The sequence below is a fragment of the Pseudophryne corroboree genome, chromosome 4, assembly GCF_028390025.1.
Source record: "Pseudophryne corroboree isolate aPseCor3 chromosome 4, aPseCor3.hap2, whole genome shotgun sequence".
In the NCBI taxonomy this organism is placed as follows: domain Eukaryota; kingdom Metazoa; phylum Chordata; class Amphibia; order Anura; family Myobatrachidae; genus Pseudophryne; species Pseudophryne corroboree.
In genome coordinates this window covers 3,355,764-3,374,915 of record NC_086447.1, presented here as the reverse complement: position 1 = coordinate 3,374,915, position 19,152 = coordinate 3,355,764, and the positions used below count along the sequence as shown (strand labels likewise).

The following is a 19,152-nucleotide window of genomic DNA, read 5'->3' as shown; positions in this document are numbered from 1 at the left end:
CTAACACAAGGACTGAGACACCTGACCGCTGATAGAATCCAAGCAATTCGTGACATGACTCTGCCACAAACCCAGCAACAGATCAGGACGTTTTTAGGAATGTGTGGGTATTGCCGTAACTGGATCCCAGGGTTTTCCATTCTAGCATTACCTTTGCAGGAGATGGTCTCATCAAACAAACCTGATCGGATTTCGCATACAGACGAATCCGAGATGGCATTTGAGAGACTTAAACAGTGCCTAACGCAGGCACCAGCATTAGGTATGCCAGACTATGGGAAACCCTTTGAGCTGTACGGAACAGAAAGTGCTGGTTGCGCGGCAGGCGTCCTAACCCAAAAGCACGGTGATGCCAGCAGGCCGGTAGCATACTACAGCGCTCAGCTAGACACGGTAGCGCGATCCCTCCCCACATGCTTGCGAAGTGTCGCTGCGATAGCATTGCTAGTTACAAAAAGCGAAGATGTAGTGCTAGGACACAACCTCACAATTCATACACCACATGCAGTGTCAGCCTTGCTGAATTCTGCCCAAACCAGACACGTCTCATCAGCGCGGTTTACAAGATGGGAATTGGCATTAATGGCCCCCGTAAACATCACCATAAGGAGATGCAGTGCATTAAATCCTGCAACATATCTCCCAGGTGTGCCTGGACAGGCACAAAGGGTGGAGGATGAGAGTGGTGGGGAAGGAGGATTTAATACAAGGGATGACACACATGATTGTATGGAATATTTGACCCAAAATTTCACGGCAAGGCCTGACATCAGTGACAACCCACTGGAAGATGTAGATTTTACTTTCTACACTGACGGTAGTTGTCACAGACAGACGGACTCGGGAGACTTGTGTACTGGATACGCAGTCGTAGATGACCAAGGCACCATAGAAGCAGAACCGCTAGGCCCACCTCACTCAGCCCAGGTTGCTGAACTGGTTGCCCTAACCAGAGCATGTGAATTGGCTAAGGGAAAGTCAGCCAATATCTACACCGATTCTAGATACGCCTTCGGGGCCCTATGGCGCCTCAGAAATTTCATGACGGCAGCTGGTACACCGGTAGCGCATGCAGCTCACATCAAAAGGCTTCTAACAGCGATACAGGAACCCGACAGAGTGGCTGTTATCAAGTGTAAAGCACACACATATAGCCAAGACCCGGTATCACTTGGTAACAGCCGAGCAGACGAAGCTGCTAAGTTAGCAGCTGGTACCCACAGACAGACAGACACCACACAATTGATGGTATTCAATACCATCAACACACAGAAGTTGTGTGAAATGCAAAATTTGTGTTCCACACAGGAAAAGGCAGTTTGGAGGTCAAAAGGATATGGCCAGGAGTCCTCAGGACTCTGGACAGATGGACAGGGTAAACCAGTGGCACCCAGAGCATACCTCCCATGTTTAGCTGAAGCAGCACATGCGCTGACTCATCTGGGCAAGGAAGGAATGTGCAAGTTGGTAAGAGCATATTGGTGCGCCCCAGGATTCTCATCCCATGCAGGTAAGAGAGCAATGTCATGCCTTACTTGCTTGAGGAAGAACATCGGAAAGGCAATACCAACAGAACCATCTCATATCCCACCTACAGGCGGCCCTTTTCAGGTAATACAGATTGATTTTATACAATTACCCCCTTGTCGAAATTTGAAATATGTACTTGTTTGTATAGATGTGTTTTCAAATTGGGTCGAAGCATTTCCTGCGGCCACAAATACCGCTATGTTTACTGCTAAGAAAATTGTGCAGGAATTTGTGTGTAGATACGGTATCCCTAGAATAATTGAAAGTAATAGGGGTACCCATTTTACAGGTGATGTCTTTCAAGGAATGTGTAAGTTGATGGGAATTGATAGTAAGCTGCACACTCCGTACCGCCCCCCAGGCGAGTGCGAAAGTAGAAAGAGTGAACAGCACTATTAAAAATAAATTGAGCAAAGTTATGGCAGAAACAGGATTAACATGGCCAGAAGCTTTACCCCTTGTATTATACAGCATTAGAACCACTCCCAGGTCCCCTCTTAACCTGTCCCCCTTTGAAATTCTGTTTGGTCGACAACCGCATGTTATGATTAACCCTCAGGATGATTTGAAGTGTAACAATGAAGTGACTGTAAAATACCTGGTTAACATGAGTAAACAGCTAAGGAATCAGAATGACAATCTGAAGTTAGTGATTCCTGATTTGCCAGATAGTCATTGTCATGACATTGAACCTGGGGATTATGTAATGATACGGAATTTTCTACGCTCAGGTTGCCTTATTGACAGATGGGAAGGACCATACCAAGTCTTATTGATTAGCACGACAGCATTAAAGGTTGCCGAGAGAGAGACTTGGGTTCATTCGTCCCATTGTAAGAAGGTTGCTGATCCAGAGAGGTCCCGTGATAAAGAACAGACGGTAGAGGAAGTTGTATCACTGGAGTGTCTGTTTCAGGAGGACTGAGACGGCACCTGAGCATTGAGAATAATAAGATCATTGGCAGTTGTCGATTCCCTGTTCCCTTTTATTGTTTTTCTCCACTTCCCATCCCATCTCCCTCAATTGTTTCTTTCCCCCTTCTCATCCTTCTCCATTTCCTCCAATAAGATGGACTTGCCCCAAGAGACTGTGATCCGGATTTTCCTGTTGACCATGATGTTGACCAGAGCAGTCTGTTCCGGTGAGAGTACCATGGAGGTCGAGAGAGGTTCTGGAATGGGTTCTGATGACAAAGATGGAGGCGTAGATTTCCAAGAACAACATAATCACCGAGTAAAGGCGAGTATCAGAAAACGATCTGGTAGCATTGACAATAGAAGAAATTGTGAAGGATTGTTAGCTGAAGAGAACTGTATCTGTAGACTCTGTGACAGTGTAGTTGAGGATGGGTGTATCAAGAAATGCCAATCCAGTTTTAATATCCACATGGACCGGCATCCATTGAGTGACTATCACTCCTTAGTGGGTAAAGTGTTAAATCAGACAGATTGTTGGGTATGCTCTCAAGTACCTCAAGGCCATAGCAAATCAGGATTAGTGCCCTTCCCGTTAACTATAGGGGAGGTACTTGAGCTAAGTGGTGGGAGGCCGGTGGACAGGAGGTTTAATATCTCCAGTCCTCCTAGTTTGAAGCTCCACCAATATCATGTGGATAGATCCCTAGTATGTTTTAACATTTCCAATCCCCGAAAGCCGGGAAATTGGGAAGTGTCATGGAATAACCAAACCATGACCTTTTCATACAGAGCCGATAGAATGCCAACAGATACAGAACTTATACGCCACATAGCCGGTAGTGGAAAATATTTCCGATATAGGTATACCCTAGGAAGTAGGACCATGAGAGTTGGAGAGGTATCACCAGGATACTGTGCACATATCAGACAAACTGATACGTGTACTAAACAGATGGGAGAATTAGGGTTAGGAGATTTCATATGGAAAATGTGTAATATGGTAATGTCCTACTCCGTCCCATATGTTCTCCCCGATGATGCATATTTCATATGCGGGAGGAAGGCGTATAAGTGGCTTGCCCCAAACTCAGAAGGGTTATGTTATATTGGAAAAGTACTGCCTGAGGTAATGACTGTATCTCACACTAAAATGAAGGATATTCACCGTAGTGCCCAAGCTCCTTATACTCACACTCATTACGAGCACATCGTTAAACGGCACCTAATAGAAAGAACAGAGCATCCGGCCTCTGACCTGATCAATGAATCCACCGGGATTCAATTCCTAATCGCGTTAGATATCACTCGTACCGCCAGAGGAGTGATAAATTATAAATACATATCTGCGCTTGCAAATTTATTAGACAATATCACTGAAATGTATGATGACACATTCAGGTATACCGGAAGGGAGCTCCAAGCTTATAAAACAGAACTGGTTCAGCATAGGATGATTCTCAATTATCTCACAGCTGTGACAGGTGGGTATTGTGTTACCCTAGCAACTCAGTATGGAATAAAGTGCTGCACGTATATCACAAACAGCACTGAGGACCCGGTCGAGGTCATAGACCAAAAGATGGACGACATTTTGCAATTAAAATGGGAGTTCCGAAGGAAACACAATCTCACCCTTGCCGCTGTGGGTAATGAGCTGACCAATTGGGTGTAATGGTTGAACCCGCGAAATTGGTTCTCTGGTTTAGGAGAATGGACCCAAGGTATTATCATGGATGTAGGGAAATTCCTTTTGTGTATTCTGGGTGTCATCATATTTGTCGGTCTGATATTTAGATGCGTTCAGGTTTTAACAAAGTGTAAACGTAGCGCCCGAGTGATGAGTTTAAGGAGTGAAGATACTGTAATAACAACGACTGATTTGGTTTATGACCCAATGATAGAGACAATGTTGTGATGAGAATGTGATTCCACGGTCCGTTTCTTTCACCCGTTTCTCCTTTGTTTCTCTCCAAGGTAAAAAGACATCCGCTTGGAAGAAGAATTTGACAACCTTTTACACAGACAACTGATGGACTATGCCATAGACCCCCATATCCCTAGTACTTTTAATTTTACGCTAGCCCAACACTTTTTGTAAGTCTATGAACATTGATAAAGCTTTGCTTGCGTTTATTGGCAAAAGCACAAAGAGACTACAGTCAACATGTACATCGAGACAAGACAAGACAAGACCTCAATCGGCAAATGTATATTAAACTCACATAGTTTATCACTGCATTTACCATAATTGTTCTTTATCTTCATCTCTACAACCTTCAGGTAATGACACACATAGTCGATAGGGAATACAGGCACATATATCAGCACCCACATATCCCCCCTACTCATGTATCATCAACTAAAATGTGCTCCCCCATTTTGTTGCAACCAAAAGCCGAAGAGAGCTCGGTAAAGTTTGACAGCCCATCTACAGACCCGTACCACGGGATAAGAAGGAATTCAAATGTATACTTCGCAATACCTCGAAGCTTGATTTAAAACACGTACGGCACGATGATACATGACCCCCCCAAACATGGATTCATACACACATGCTTCTGCTATCTCACTAGGTCATACCCTTTTCCTACCTTCTCCTCTCCTCCCCTACCCAATCATAGAAATGTATTATACATGACATATATTTTTCTCTTTTGAAATGTTTTAGAAAATGGCAGTTATTGGTGACTGCCAAAGGGTGGACTGTCAAAGTCAGAAAAATATCACGCTACACACTGCCATATATGCACCTCATGCGAGTGCCTGCTGCGTGTGCATGAGCCCTCCCGTGCGTGTGCATACTCTCAGTTGTGTGCACCCGCAGGCGCGCGGTATGCGCATTTACGGTAGAGTTTATGTTCATCTAGCGGGCGACTCAATCGTAACATATTTTAACCATATAATGTATTTTGTAGATCATGGTCCCTTTGATAGAATCTGAAAGTTTAGTTAATGTAGCATGTTCATAGACAAAGAGATCCCTCTTTGTTTGATACGAAGGGTCAGACAGGGGTTATACAGTGGTGTTTAGTATCCATCGGAAGAGTATTTAATTAGCAATATTCCGGTGTTGGTTTGAAGCGGATTAATCGCTCGTGCGAATAGTTATGGACATAAGAAGTTTATGAACATTTACTGTATTTGCACTTTATTACCCATGCGGCGGGAAACCCAGTTTCCCACCCACCTGAGCAGTTAGGAATAGTCACAGCCCACCTGTATGAATCAACCTATGACCTTTTGTTATAATGCGAAGACGAATTCCTGTGTCCAATGAACAATAAGAATATAGGGACCATTGTACTGTATTGTGTGTAGTGTATAAAAGGACAAGCCTATCTGGGCCAGCTCTCTATTCTCTTCAACGGTTCTCATCACTGATAATCGAGAGCTGGATATCCAGAAGGCGCATGCGATTGTTTCCCTTTGTGCGTTAGTTTCTCTGCAATCATATTGTCTTTATTGTTATAAGCCATTCTCTCTCATTCTCTCTCACTTTCTCTCTCTCTCTCCTTCCCCCTTTAAAAGTAATTGTATCTTTATTGTATTTTATGTGTAGTTACTTGGTTAGATATTCTATGTTATTTTGGTAGTGTATAACTTGTACTGTATTATTCTTTTGCGATTGAACGTTCATTCATTTCCTTAAAAGGCGTTAGACCCTTAGACCGGTATTTGAGTGTTTATTATATTGCTAAGTGGTCTCTGAGCGTCACATACGCTCATACAGCTTTTAAACTAACAAGGTTACACTGTGTTGCATTTACACCTTATCACTAAACAAGGGTTTACAGTATAAGTATATTGTGTATGGTATAGTTATAAAGGTTTAACACTGTGAGCGTCAGCGCCGCTGGTGATCTCCTCGTGGTCTCAAGCGTCCGCTACGCTGATAGCGTACCATTACGTTAGTCGGCAGCCTATAGCGTGCTTGCCCGTACGCTCTTAGCCGTGAGCGAACGTGCCGCTCGTGCGTCTCGACCACGGCTAAGCGTTTGATACGCAACGTGCGTACTCTTACGGCATTCCATACGTCAATTGCGTACTGTGTTCTTTAACCTTTTAGAGGGTTTTTTGTAAGATAAATATTAGGCTTTATCAGGGTGTTACATGTGATTTGTGTAGGGGGTTACATGTGATGTGTGTGGGGGTGTTATATGTGATCTGTGTAGGGTGTTACATGTGATGTGTGTAGGGGTGTTACATGTGATGTGTGTAGGGGTGTTACACGTGATGTGTCTAGGTGTGTTACACGTGATGTGTGTAGGGGTGTTACGTGTGATCTGTGTAGGGGTGTTACATGTGATGTGTGTAGGGGTGTTACATGTGATGTGTGTAGGGGTGTTACGTGTGATGTGTGTAGGGGTGTTACATGTGATGTGTGTAGGGGTGTTACATGTGATCTGTGTAGAGGTGTTACGTGTGCTCTGTGTAGGGATGTTACATGTGATGTGTGTAGGGGTGTTACGTGTGATCTGTGTAGAGGTGTTATGTGTGCTCTGTGTAGGGGTGTTACATGTGATGTGTGTAGGGGTGTTACGTGTGATCTGTGTAGAGGTGTTACATGTGATGTGTGTAGGGGTGTTACGTGTGCTCTGTGTAGGGGTGTTACATGTGATCTGTGTAGAGGTGTTACATGTGATGTGTGTAGGGGTGTTACGTGTGCTCTGTGTAGGGGTGTTACATGTGATGTGTGTAGGGGTGTTACGTGTGATGTGTGTAGGGGTGTTACGTGTGATCTTTGTAGAGTTGTTACGTGTGCTCTGTGTAGGGGTGTACATGTGATGTGTGTAGGGGTGTTGCATGTGATGTGTGTAGAGTTGTTACGTGTGCTCTGTGTAGGGGTGTGACGTGTGATCTGTGTAGAGTTGTTACGTGTGCTCTGTGTAGGGGTGTTACGTGTGATCTGTGTAGGGGTGTTACGTGTGATCTGTGTAGAGGTGTTACGTGTGCTCTGTGTAGGGGTGTTACGTGTGCTCTGTGTAGAGGTTTACATGTGATGTGTGTAGGGGTGTTACGTGTGCTCTGTGTAGGGGTGTTACATGTGATGTGTGTAGGGGTGTTACGTGTGCTCTGTGTAGAGGTGTTACATGTGATGTGTGTAGAGTTGTTACGTGTGCGCTGTGTAGGGGTGTTACATGTGATGTGTGTAGAGTTGTTACGTGTGCTCTGTGTAGGGGTGTACATGTGATGTGTGTAGGGGTGTTGCATGTGATGTGTGTAGAGTTGTTACGTGTGCTCTGTGTAGGGGTGTGACGTGTGATCTGTGTAGAGTTGTTACGTGTGCTCTGTGTAGGGGTGTTACGTGTGATCTGTGTAGGGGTGTTACGTGTGATCTGTGTAGAGGTGTTACGTGTGCTCTGTGTAGGGGTGTTACGTGTGCTCTGTGTAGGGGTGTTACATGTGATGTGTGTAGGGGTGTTACGTGTGCTCTGTGTACTGTGTAGGGGTGTTACATGTGATGTGTGTAGGGGTGTTACGTGTGCTCTGTGTAGAGGTGTTACATGTGATGTGTGTAGAGTTGTTACGTGTGCTCTGTGTAGGGGTGTTACATGTGATGTGTGTAGAGTTGTTACGTGTGCTCTGTGTAGGGGTGTTGCATGTGATGTGTGTAGAGTTGTTACGTGTGCTCTGTGTAGGGGTGTTACGTGTGATCTGTGTAAGGGTGTTACATGTGATGTGTGTAGGGGTGTTACGTGTGATGTGTGTAGGGGTGTTACGTGTGATCTGTGTAGGGGTGTGAAGGGTTAAACATGCTATATGAATTGTTATGTGTTTGAATAGACACGTACGCACTCTCTACAAGATGCCTTTGTCTGTTCATATAATATAAGGCTTGTGTGTGTCTTATCTTCAAGGACAATTACATACCAGATCAAAACTGTTACTTCTGTGTGTTACTAAAATATCCTGCATGTAATGTCGTATGCTACTTCTATTTATCCAATCATATGCTTGCACATATTGTATACACCCATGTTTCTTTTCTTTATAGTACGCTGTAATTTATTAAATAAACAGTGTGAATTTTTACTGCTTGTGTTGTGCATGTACCTTGTGGCTAAAAGTTTACACTCCAGACGTCTAAGAGGCCATCACATCGAGGGTTAAGAATATAAGGGCAAATCCTTGCAGCTGGGGGCTATGTCCGCGATTCAGTGATCGTCCCTGAATGGTAAGATAGAGAATTTATTGTCTGTCTTTGCCATACAGGATTGCGGTCATACACTGAAGCTGAATCCGTGTCAGTGTTCCGGGAACACGTGACAAGGTAATATTTAAGTCCGGGACTTAATATTACGAAGTTTTATGTAAAAGCATAAAACAGGTATCAGGGATACCATAGAATCTTTAATGTCTGGGACTTAAAGATACGTCTGAGAAAGGACCCGGGGTCCAAGCGCAATTCTCCAAAGACGTCAGTATCTGGGATACTTAAAAAATAGACCTGGGGTCTATACGTAACGTAGATTATACCTCGATTTGATCGTCTATATATATTCTTGTATGTTTGTAGTGAGATAAGTTCTTATATTTGGTCCAGACGGCTGGTAAGTTTTCGTCTGCCAGATATCTTTACTCAAACACTTTTCTTGCTTCCTGTTTAAAACGCTGTATTTTTCTGACATCTTGTACGAATGGTAAGTATCGTACTCGTCAAAAGATTTCATGTTCTCACTATACAGATAATATTGTGATATTGTCAATGACTAATTAACTGGTGTTAGCTAAAGCATGCATAGAAAGTTTTTGTAAAAAGTATTTTTGTTGTGAAATTGCATAGAAAGTTTTTGTAAACTGCATTTTTGTTGTGAAATTGCTTAGAAAGTTGTTGTAAGTTGTTGTAAAAAAATTGCGTAGAAAGCTGGTGTAGATTGCATTTTTACTATGGGAGGGGGTCAGAGTAAGACAGTCATTTACCCCCCACCTTTACCAGGGGAGACATGCAAGATGTATGTCGCCCGCAACTCTACCTCAGAGTATTACTTAGTTAACCCATGGGTGGATAATTTAGCGGGATGGACAGAGAAAGCAGGACAGGACCCATTCCTACGGGAAGGCAGTAATTACCCTTTCTATATGGAGGATTACAAATGTCAGTTCACAACAGCACAGAAGCGAAGCAGTGAGAAACTGTATCCCTCTCGCCTCCCCCCTTGCATTCCAATGTATCCTGCGCTCAGAGACACAAATCTCTTGGCAGCAGTAACCCTTTCACACTAGATGGGATCGCCTCCAACTTCACTGCTGGAGGGTGCGTCCACTAGCTCTGTCCCTAACGCACCAATAACCCAGAGTTTAGATAATAGTAAAACACTGTCCCAAGCCCACTATTACCCTCGATGGCTGTATATCTTATTTGCGCAAAGCTTGCAAAGGACGCAGCTATACATTTATATGAGAAAGAGGCTGCAGGGTGTTTTGATGTAAAAAGAAACCTGCACTCACTCATACCTATCAGAACTCCAGACGCTTTGACAGACAGAACCAACCCCGCAGTCAGGGAACATTCCAAAGACCCCGCGCACTGACGGGACCCGGAGGAGGGTATCCCAGCCTTTATTCAACTCTCCCGTCATAGTAAAGATTCACCTCTGCTGCCACTTATTATAAATGGAAGTAAAATTCCCTTTTTAGTGGACAGCGGTGCAACAACCAGTGTTTTGTGTTCTGACTTATGCAGTATCCCCTCTCACCAGAAAAGATAGAAGGTCTCCGCCCCATGATACAGCAATTCTTACAACAGGGTATTCTCAGACATATTGTATCACCATACTGTACTCCTGTGAACCCTGTTGCCAAAGCTGATGGCAGTATAAGATTTGTACAGAATCTCAGAGCGATCAATCAGCTAATTGTCCCAATTGCACCAATTGTTCCAGATGTAAACTTACTCATTTCTGCAATCCCTGCAGATGCTGCGTTCTTCTCTGTATTTGATTTGAAGAATGCCTTTTTTCAGCATACCTGTAGATTCACAGACACAATTACTTTTTGCCTTTTCTTTTGAGGGTAAACAACTTACCTGGTGCAGATTATTGACGCACCTGTTGTCTCCAGGCCACATTGAGGCCCTGGCAACCTCACCATGGTTCAGTCCTGCTACAGTATGCAGATGATCTGCTGCTCTGTAGTAAAACTGAGGAGGCCTGCCGAGAGGATGGTGTTTCATTACTAAACTGGCTTTGTGAATGTGGACACAAGGTGTCCAAAACAAAAATGCAATGGTGTAAAAAGCATGTTGATTACTTAGGTTTTGTGCTCACTCAGGGAGAGAGGAAAGTCGGTCCACAACGCATACAGTCTGTATTGGGCCTGGTCACCCCAACTACCCAGAAGGAACTACTGTCCTTCCTGGGTATGGTAAATTACTGCAGACAGTGGATTTCTGATTGCTCTTATTATGATAACATTTTGAGACAAGCCACACTGAAGGACAAACCTAAAACTGTACAATGGTCACAAGAAATGTTAACTGCATATGAAAGTTTAAAATGTATGTTGATAAAAAGTCCGGCACTTGGCCTCCCCAGTTATGTGCTACCTTTCCATCTATATGCAAGGGACAATTGTAAAACCATGGCGGGGGTGCTCACACAGTTTCATGGAGGGAAGTTGCGCCCCGTGGCATTTTTTTCCCAAAGTCATGCCAGTGTCTGTGCAAGGTATGCCTGCCTGCCTCAGGGCTTTGGCAGCCTGTGCAATGGTTGCAGAAATGGCCACTACCCTCACTTTAGGCCACATCACAGTACTCCACACCACACATGATGTCCTGGCAATACTTAAAGGCTTACACACACAGCACATGTCAGCACAACGCCTTAGTGGATATGAAGTACTCCTTTTGAGTAACCCTACCCTTACCATCAAGTACACTGCTGGTTCTTCTGGCCCTGCACCCATTCTCAATGCCCTTTTAGGCTTGAAAGGTCCCGAGGATGAACCACCCGACCTACATGACTGTGCTGCTTCCATTGAAGCTGAAACTTCTCCCAGACTTGACATGTCTCCCGTTCCCATACCAGGCGCAGACATTGTTTTTGTTGACGGCTCATGTAGTAGGCCCAATGACAATACATACCAGGCTGGCTATGCCATTGTCACCCTCCCTGATACTGTGTTGGAAACCCTACCAATACCTTATCAGTCCGCGCAAGCTGCAGAACTCATTGCACTCATTAGAGCATGTCCCTCCCTTGACAACGTCCATCTGCTCACTCAACTTCAAGCTGCTGCGACTAATACTGATCTCTCCGACTGGACTTACCCAATTCTGCAGAAAAAATCCTAAATCAGGATTAATCTGCAAAGAGGGGAAACCCTGTATACCCCAGTCCAGTGCCCCTTTGCTCGTTGCCCAGTGCCGTGGTGTTGGTCACCGTGGTGAAGCCACAACACTCCTCCTACTAACCAATGATTTTTATGTTACTAATGCCAAATCACTTGTGGACCAGTATGTTAGCAGATGCATCACTTGCCTCAGGAACAACCCTAATAAAGCTAAACACCAGCATCTTGAATACCCCACAGAAAACTCTAGGATACTCACCCTTTGAAATACTAATGGGTAGACCCTTTTCCTACACCCTGGGCTAAGAAACCACTAGTAATACAGGAAGGAGATCTAGAACTTATAAGGGAAGAGTATGTCAGGTCCCTGATAACAAAACTGAATGAAATTGAACATGAGGTTGTTTGTAAAAACCCTTTGAATCCACAGGAACCTACACACCCCTTTAAAGTCGGAGACAGAGTCGTGGTGAAGGTGCTCCCCAGGAACAAGAGCCCAGGAGACTTCACCTATGGTCCAGAGACAGAGGTCGTAGCAGTTACCCGGACAGCAGTCCTGACAGAGGAAAGTCCTACCTGGATCCATGCATCCCGAGTAAAAAAGGTTCCTAGACCAGACCTAGAGAGGGAAGCAAGTGATTCCAGTGAGGTACGAACCGGGGCAGACAGCCCTGACCTCCCACCTAGCGAAGACAGAAGAACAGAAAACGATGAAGAACCTGCCCCCTATCTCTATCCTGGGGACTATCTCGATAGCCCTACTGGCCCTCATTCACCTCACAATATGTGAAGTCGACATCACACAAACAGATGGGGTCCCCACCTTGTGGTACAATTCCTCCAATACACACGTAGCCACATACATCCTTGATTATTTCATGTTCCCTAAACTTGCTGACAACATACACAATAAAAGCAACTGTTATGTCTGTGGCAAATCTAGGCCCCACCTAGGTACAGTGCCCCTTAATATACCCCTAGAACAGGAAAATTGTTTTTTCAGCCTTTTTAATGATCACCGATGACCCCACTCCTCCCTCTAATACTCCTGCTAATCGAAAGAAAAGAGCACTCCCAGGAGGTAGCTTTGACCCCCACGTATACATTGATGCTATAGGGGTCCCAAGAGGTGTTCCAAATGAGTTCAAAGCTAGAGATGAGGTGGCTGCGGGTTTTGAGTCATTGTTTCCTATAGTAACTGTAAATAAAAACGTAGCCTGGATTAATTATATATATTATAATCAACAAAGATTTGTTAATGATACCAAAGATGCTCTTAAAGGTATAGCTGAACAGCTAGAAGTCACTTCCCAAATGACATTCCAAAATAGAATGGCCCTTGACATGATCCTAGCAGAAAAAGGCGGTACATGTGTTTACATTAGTAAGGTGGAAGGCTGTTGTACATACATTCCTGACAACACTGGTCCCAATGGTAAGGTTACTTTAGCCATAAACAAGTTAGAAACCTTATCCATAGAACTTAAGAAAAATTCAGGTATTGATAACCCATGGAGCCAATATTTTGGGTGGTTTGAAAATTGGAAACAGGCTCTTGTGCAAATAAGCATATTCATACTTGTAACTTTAATTCTTGTAGGCATTATAGTTTATTGTGTAATTCCCTGTGGAAAGAAACTTACCTCCAAAGGCATTGATAAGGCCCTGATGTACTATGATATAACCACCAGTCCTGTCACCTCCTCTGATAGTAAGGGACCCGACGATTATGTCCAATATCTCAAGAACTGGAGGAACAAGAAAGGAGCCTCACTCAAGAATCATATAGTATAACAATAATGATTCTAAGAGGGGATTGAAGGGTTAAACATGCTATATGAATTGTTATGTGTTTGAATAGACACGTACGCACTCTCTACAAGATGCCTTTGTCTGTTCATATAATATAAGGCTTGTGTGTGTCTTATCTTCAAGGACAATTACATACCAGATCAAAACTGTTACTTCTGTGTGTTACTAAAATATCCTGCATGTAATGTCGTATGCTACTTCTATTTATCCAATCATATGCTTGCACATATTGTATACACCCATGTTTCTTTTCTTTATAGTACGCTGTAATTTATTAAATAAACAGTGTGAATTTTTACTGCTTGTGTTGTGCATGTACCTTGTGGCTAAAAGTTTACACTCCAGACGTCTAAGAGGCCATCACATCGAGGGTTAAGAATATAAGGGCAAATCCTTGCAGGGTGTTACATGTGATGTGTGTAGGGGTGTTACATGTGATGTGTGTAGGGGTGTTACGTGTGATGTGTGTAGGGGTGTTACATGTGCTCTGTGTAGAGGTGTTACGTGTGATGTGTATAGGGGTGTTACATGTGATGTGTGTAGGGGTGTTACGTGTGATCTGTGTAGAGGTGTTACATGTGATGTGTGTAGAGTTGTTACGTGTGCTCTGTGTAGGGGTGTTGCATGTGATGTGTGTAGAGTTGTTACGTGTGCTCTGTGTAGGGGTGTTACGTGTGATCTGTGTAGAGTTGTTACGTGTGCTCTGTGTAGGGGTGTTACGTGTGATCTGTGTAGAGTTGTTACGTGTGCTCTGTGTAGGGGTGTTACGTGTGATCTGTGTAGAGGTGTTACGTGTGCTCTGTGTAGGGGTGTTACGTGTGATCTGTGTAGGGGTGTTACGTGTGCTCTGTGTAGAGGTGTTACGTGTGATGTGTATAGGGGTGTTACATGTGATGTGTGTAGGCGTGTTAACTGTGATCTGTATTCTGATTTGTCTCTGTCCTGAGTAAATATGAATGTTGTCCTGTTCTCTCACATTAACCAGATGATAAACAGAACCTCTGCCCCCATCTGCTGAAGGCAGCCACAGACAGCCGGACTCCGCAGTCACCATGTCATTCCTCATCCTCCTACTCATCACCGTATTCAGTGCCGCAGCTACAGGTGGGTCCTCTTACCTGCTCTCAGGTAGAGTCACTCTACTTTCTGCCTGGTGTCCTAGAGGTTCTGAGAGTAGTGGCAAGCTGACCCGTTGTCCAAGAAGTGCTGAGAGTGGGGGATTGCTTGTCTGATGTCCTAGAGGCGCTGAGAGTGGGGGAATGCTTGTCTGGTGTCCTAGAGGTGGTGAGAGTGGGGGAATGCTTGTCTGGTGTCCTAGAGGTGGTGAGAGTGGGGGAATGCTTGTCTGGTGTCCTAGAGGTGGTGAGAGTGGGGGAATGCTTGTCTGGTGTCCTAGAGGTGGTGAGAGTGGGGGAATGCTTGTCTGGTGTCCTAGAGGTTCTGAGAGTAGTGGCAAGCTGACCCGTTGTCCAAGAGGTGGTGAGAGTAGGGGCATGCTGACACGGTGTCCTAGAGGTGGTGAGAGTAGGGGAATGCTTGTCTGGTGTCCTAGAGGTGGTGAGAGTGGGGGCAAGCTGACCCGGTGTCCAAGAGGTGGTGAGAGTAGGGGCATGCTGACACGGTGTCCTAGAGGTGCTGAGAGTGGGGGCAAGCTGACCCGGTATCCTAGAGGTTGTGAGACTGGGGGCAAGCTGACCCGGTGTCCTAGAGGTTGTGAGACTGGGGGCAAGCTGACCCGGAGTCCTATAGGTGGTGAGAGTGGGGGCAAGCTGACCCGGAGTCCTATAGGTGGTGAGAGTGGGGGCAAGCTGACCCGTTGTCCAAGAGGTGGTGAGAGTAGGGGCATGCTCATCTGGTGTCCTAGAGGTGGTGAAAGTAGGGGCATGCTTGTCTGGTGTCCTAGAGGTGGTGAAAGTAGGGGCATGCTCGTCTGGTGTCCTAGAGGTGGTAGGAGTAACGACATGCTCATCTGGTGACCTAGAGGTGCTGAGAGTGAGGACATGCTCGTCTGTTGTCCTAGAGGTGCTGATAGTGGGGACATGCTCGTTTGTTGTCCTAGAGGTGCTGAGAGTGGGGACATGCTCGTCTGTTGTCCTAGAGGTGCTAAGAGTGGGGACATGCTCGTCTGTTGTCCTAGAGGTGCTGAGAGTGGGGACATGCTCGTCTGGTGTCCTAGAGGTGCTAAGAGTGGGGACATGCTCGTCTGTTGTCATAGAGGTGCTGAGAGTGGGGACATGCTTGTCTGGTGTCCTATAGGTGGTGAGAGTGGGGGTATCCTCATATGGTGTCCTAGAGGTTGTGAGAGTAGGGGCATGCTGACCCAATGTCCTAGAGGTGCTGAGAGTGAGGACATCCTGGTGTTCTAGATGTGTTAAAAGTAGAGACATAGGGCCTAATTCAGACCTAATCGCTAGGGTGCATTTTTTGCATCCCTGCGATCAGGTAGTCGCCGCCTACAGGGGGAGAAGGTCTCGCCATGCAGGGGTGCGATTGCATGTGCAGGAGAGCTGTATAAACAGAAGTTTGTGCAGTCTCTGCACTGCTCAGGACTTACTCAGCCGCTGCGATGATCGGGGCTGGAGCTGACGTCAGAAGCCCTCCCTCCAAAGGCCGGTTCCCTCCTGCGTTTCTCTGGGCACTCCTTAAAAACGGTCAGTTGTCACCCACAAACGCACTCTTCCTGTCAGTCACCTTGCGATCGCCCATGTGATCGCTTTTCCCGCACCATCCCGTCACTGCCCACCGGTCCCTGTCGCTGTGGACTGACGCGACTGCGCATTGCGGTGCATACACATGCGCAATTCAGACCTGATCACTGGCTGTACGAAAACGCAGCCTAGCGATCAGGTCTAAATTACCCCCATAGGGGGTAATTCAGACCTGATTGTAGCAGCAAATTTGTTAGCAGTTGGCGGAACCATGGCCCTCATTCCGAGTTGTTCGCTCGTTCTTTTTCATCGCATCGCAGGGAAAATCCGCTTAGTACGCATGCTCAAAGTTCGCACTGCGACTGCGCCAAGTAACTTTACTATGAAGAAAGTATTTTTACTCACGGCTTTTTCTTCGCTCTGGCGATCGTAATGTGATTGACAGGAAATGGGTGTTACTGGGCGGAAACACGGCGTTTCAGGGGCGTGTGGCTGAAAACGCTACCGTTTCCGGAAAAAACGCAGGAGTGGCCGGAGAAACGGTGGGAGTGCCTGGGCGAACGCTGGGTGTGTTTGTGACGTCAACCAGGAACGACAAGCACTGAACTGATCGCACAGGCAGAGTAAGTCTGGAGCTACTCTGAAACTGCTAAGTAGTTAGTAATCGCAATATTGCGAATACATCGGTCGCAATTTTAAGAAGCTAAGATTCACTCCCAGTAGGCGGCGGCTTAGCGTGTGTAACTCTGCTAAATTCGCCTTGCGACCGATCAACTCGGAATGAGGGCCCATGTGCAATGCAGGAGGGGGGCAAATGTAACGTGTACTGCAAGGGGTCAGATGTAACATGTGCACTGCAAGGGGTCAGATGTAACATGTGCAGAGAGAGTTAGATTTGGATGTGGTGTGATAAACTGAAATCTATATTGCAGTGTAAAAATAAAGCAGACAGTACTTACCTGCACAGAAACAATATAACCCAGCCATATCTAACTCTCTCTGCACATGTTACATCTGCCCCCCTGCAGTGCACATGGCTTTGCCCAACTGTTAACAAATTTGCTGCTGCGATCAGGTCTGAATGACCCCTTACTTGTCTGTTTTCCTATAGGTTCTGATGTTTGGTCTATGATTACATTTTGGGGGTCATTCCGAGTTGATCGCTAGCTGGCATTGTTCGCAGCTCAGCGATCAGGCTCAAAATCAGCATTTCTGTGCATGCGTATGGGCTGCAGTGCTCACACACGTCGTACGGGTACAAAGCCCGTTGTGGTTGTGCACCACACTGGTGTTACAACCACCGGCCGATTCTCCAGATACGCAAATCCGAGAATTCTGGATTACTTTAAACACGATACGGCCACCAGCAAGAAGACTTTAGCGACTAAACGCAAGGCCGTCTTCGCTTCGGCCTACACACACACAATTATTAATATGTCACAAATTAGGTAACATGGACCATGAGGCCTTGGACATAAGAACACAGAAACCAAAACTAGAAATTAGGTTTTTAGGGGCAGATTTATTAAGCTCAGTGAAGTGATAAAGTGGAAGGTGATAAAGGACCAGCCAATCAGATCCTAACTTCCATGTTACAGGCTGGGTTTTAAAAATGACAGTTACAGTAGGAGCTGATTGGCTGGTGCATTATCACCTTCCACTTTATCACTTCACCGAGCTCAATACATCTGCCCCTTAATTTCAAGAATATCTTCAGAGCTTTTAGTTACAAAAAGAGTTACAAAGATTATGAGAAATATTTAAAAGTACACACAGATTAGGATACAATACCTATCTTACTCAACAGTAGATACACCTTCTGTGTGGAGGGATTTCACAATGTAAGAGACATGGGACTAATTCAGAGCTGATCGCTGCTGATTGAGCAATTAATCTATCCTGGGCATGGGACAGGCATCAATACAGTTGTGTCATTTAACCTCCTGTAGTCTACACAGAACCTGGTACCACCACACCTCTTTGGGACCAGTACCACTGGGGCAGCCCAAGAACTGTGAGACTTCTGTATAACACCCAGGTGTAACATAAGATCAATCTCGTTTTTCATTGCTTCCAGCACTTCCAGGGAAGCACGATAGGCTGTCTGTCTGAGGGGAGCCTGATCACCTGTGTTCACACTATGGGTAACTAAGCTGGTCTTCCCAGGGTTCCCTGTGACGTGGGACTGATAAGGCGGTAGAGTGTCAGATAGATGTTACCGCTGCACTTCTGTCAATTCTCTTCCATAGTGAGCCTGGGCCAGTGACCCCCCTTCCTTTGCAGCAGATGCTCAATCCATTAAGGGGTCAGGCTCCTGCTCACTCTCAGGCAAGCTACACACAGCTCGCACACAGGTACCTCTGTCAGGATACAGTTTAAGCATATTGATGTGGTACACCTTCTGCCTCTTACTTCCCTTATCCAATTCCACTAGATAATTTACATAATTCAGGCGCTGCAGTATGGTGTAGGGGCCCTCCCAGGCAGCCTGTAACTTGTTCTGCCGCATGGGGATAAGCACCGGGACCTTATGGACCACCTCAAATATGCGTTCTCTAGCACTGCAGTCATACCAAAGTTTCTGTCTCGTCTGTGCAGCCTTCAGGTTACTCTGCGCCATTCCCATGAGGGACTGCATTTTCTCCCTGAACTGCATGACATTGTGCACGACTGATGTTTCAGGGGTGATCAACTTTCCTTCCCATTCTTCCCTGACTAAGTCTAAGGGTCCTCGCATTCGCCTTGCATAGAGGAGTTCAAAGGGCGAAAATCCCGTGGATTCTAGTGGCGCCTCATGATATGCAAACAGACGGTGCGGCAGGAACCTCTCCCAATCTCTCCCCTGGGACTCCCTGAAGGTCCTCAACATTTGTTTCAGGGTCCCATTAAATCTCTCCACCAGTCCATTTGTCTGTGGGTGATAAGGCGTCGCAATAAGGTGATTCACCTGCAT

General features: G+C 45.6%; 2 protein-coding genes across 4 annotated transcripts in view; one reads left to right on the top strand and one right to left on the bottom strand.

Annotated features, from left to right (window-relative positions):
* Nucleotides 1–12,754: 12,754 nt before the first annotated feature.
* On the bottom strand, nt 12,755–16,084 carry LOC134908796 (mucin-2-like). Its single transcript, XM_063914919.1, has 2 exons — nt 13,871–16,084; nt 12,755–13,487 (listed from the first exon to the last, which is right to left on the bottom strand). Exon 1 carries the CDS (start codon nt 15,936–15,938, stop codon nt 14,691–14,693), a length of 1,248 nt encoding a protein of 415 aa, XP_063770989.1. The 5' UTR covers nt 15,939–16,084; the 3' UTR covers nt 12,755–13,487; nt 13,871–14,690.
* LOC134908795 (deleted in malignant brain tumors 1 protein-like) overlaps nt 14,533–19,152 on the top strand; it is a 164,139-nt gene continuing 159,519 nt past the window's right edge. For all 3 annotated transcript variants that reach the window (XM_063914918.1, XM_063914917.1, XM_063914916.1), the window contains exon 1: nt 14,533–14,655. In XM_063914918.1, coding sequence (XP_063770988.1) covers nt 14,604–14,655 — 52 coding nt within the window. In that variant the 5' untranslated portion in view covers nt 14,533–14,603. The remainder of the gene's footprint in view (nt 14,656–19,152) is intronic.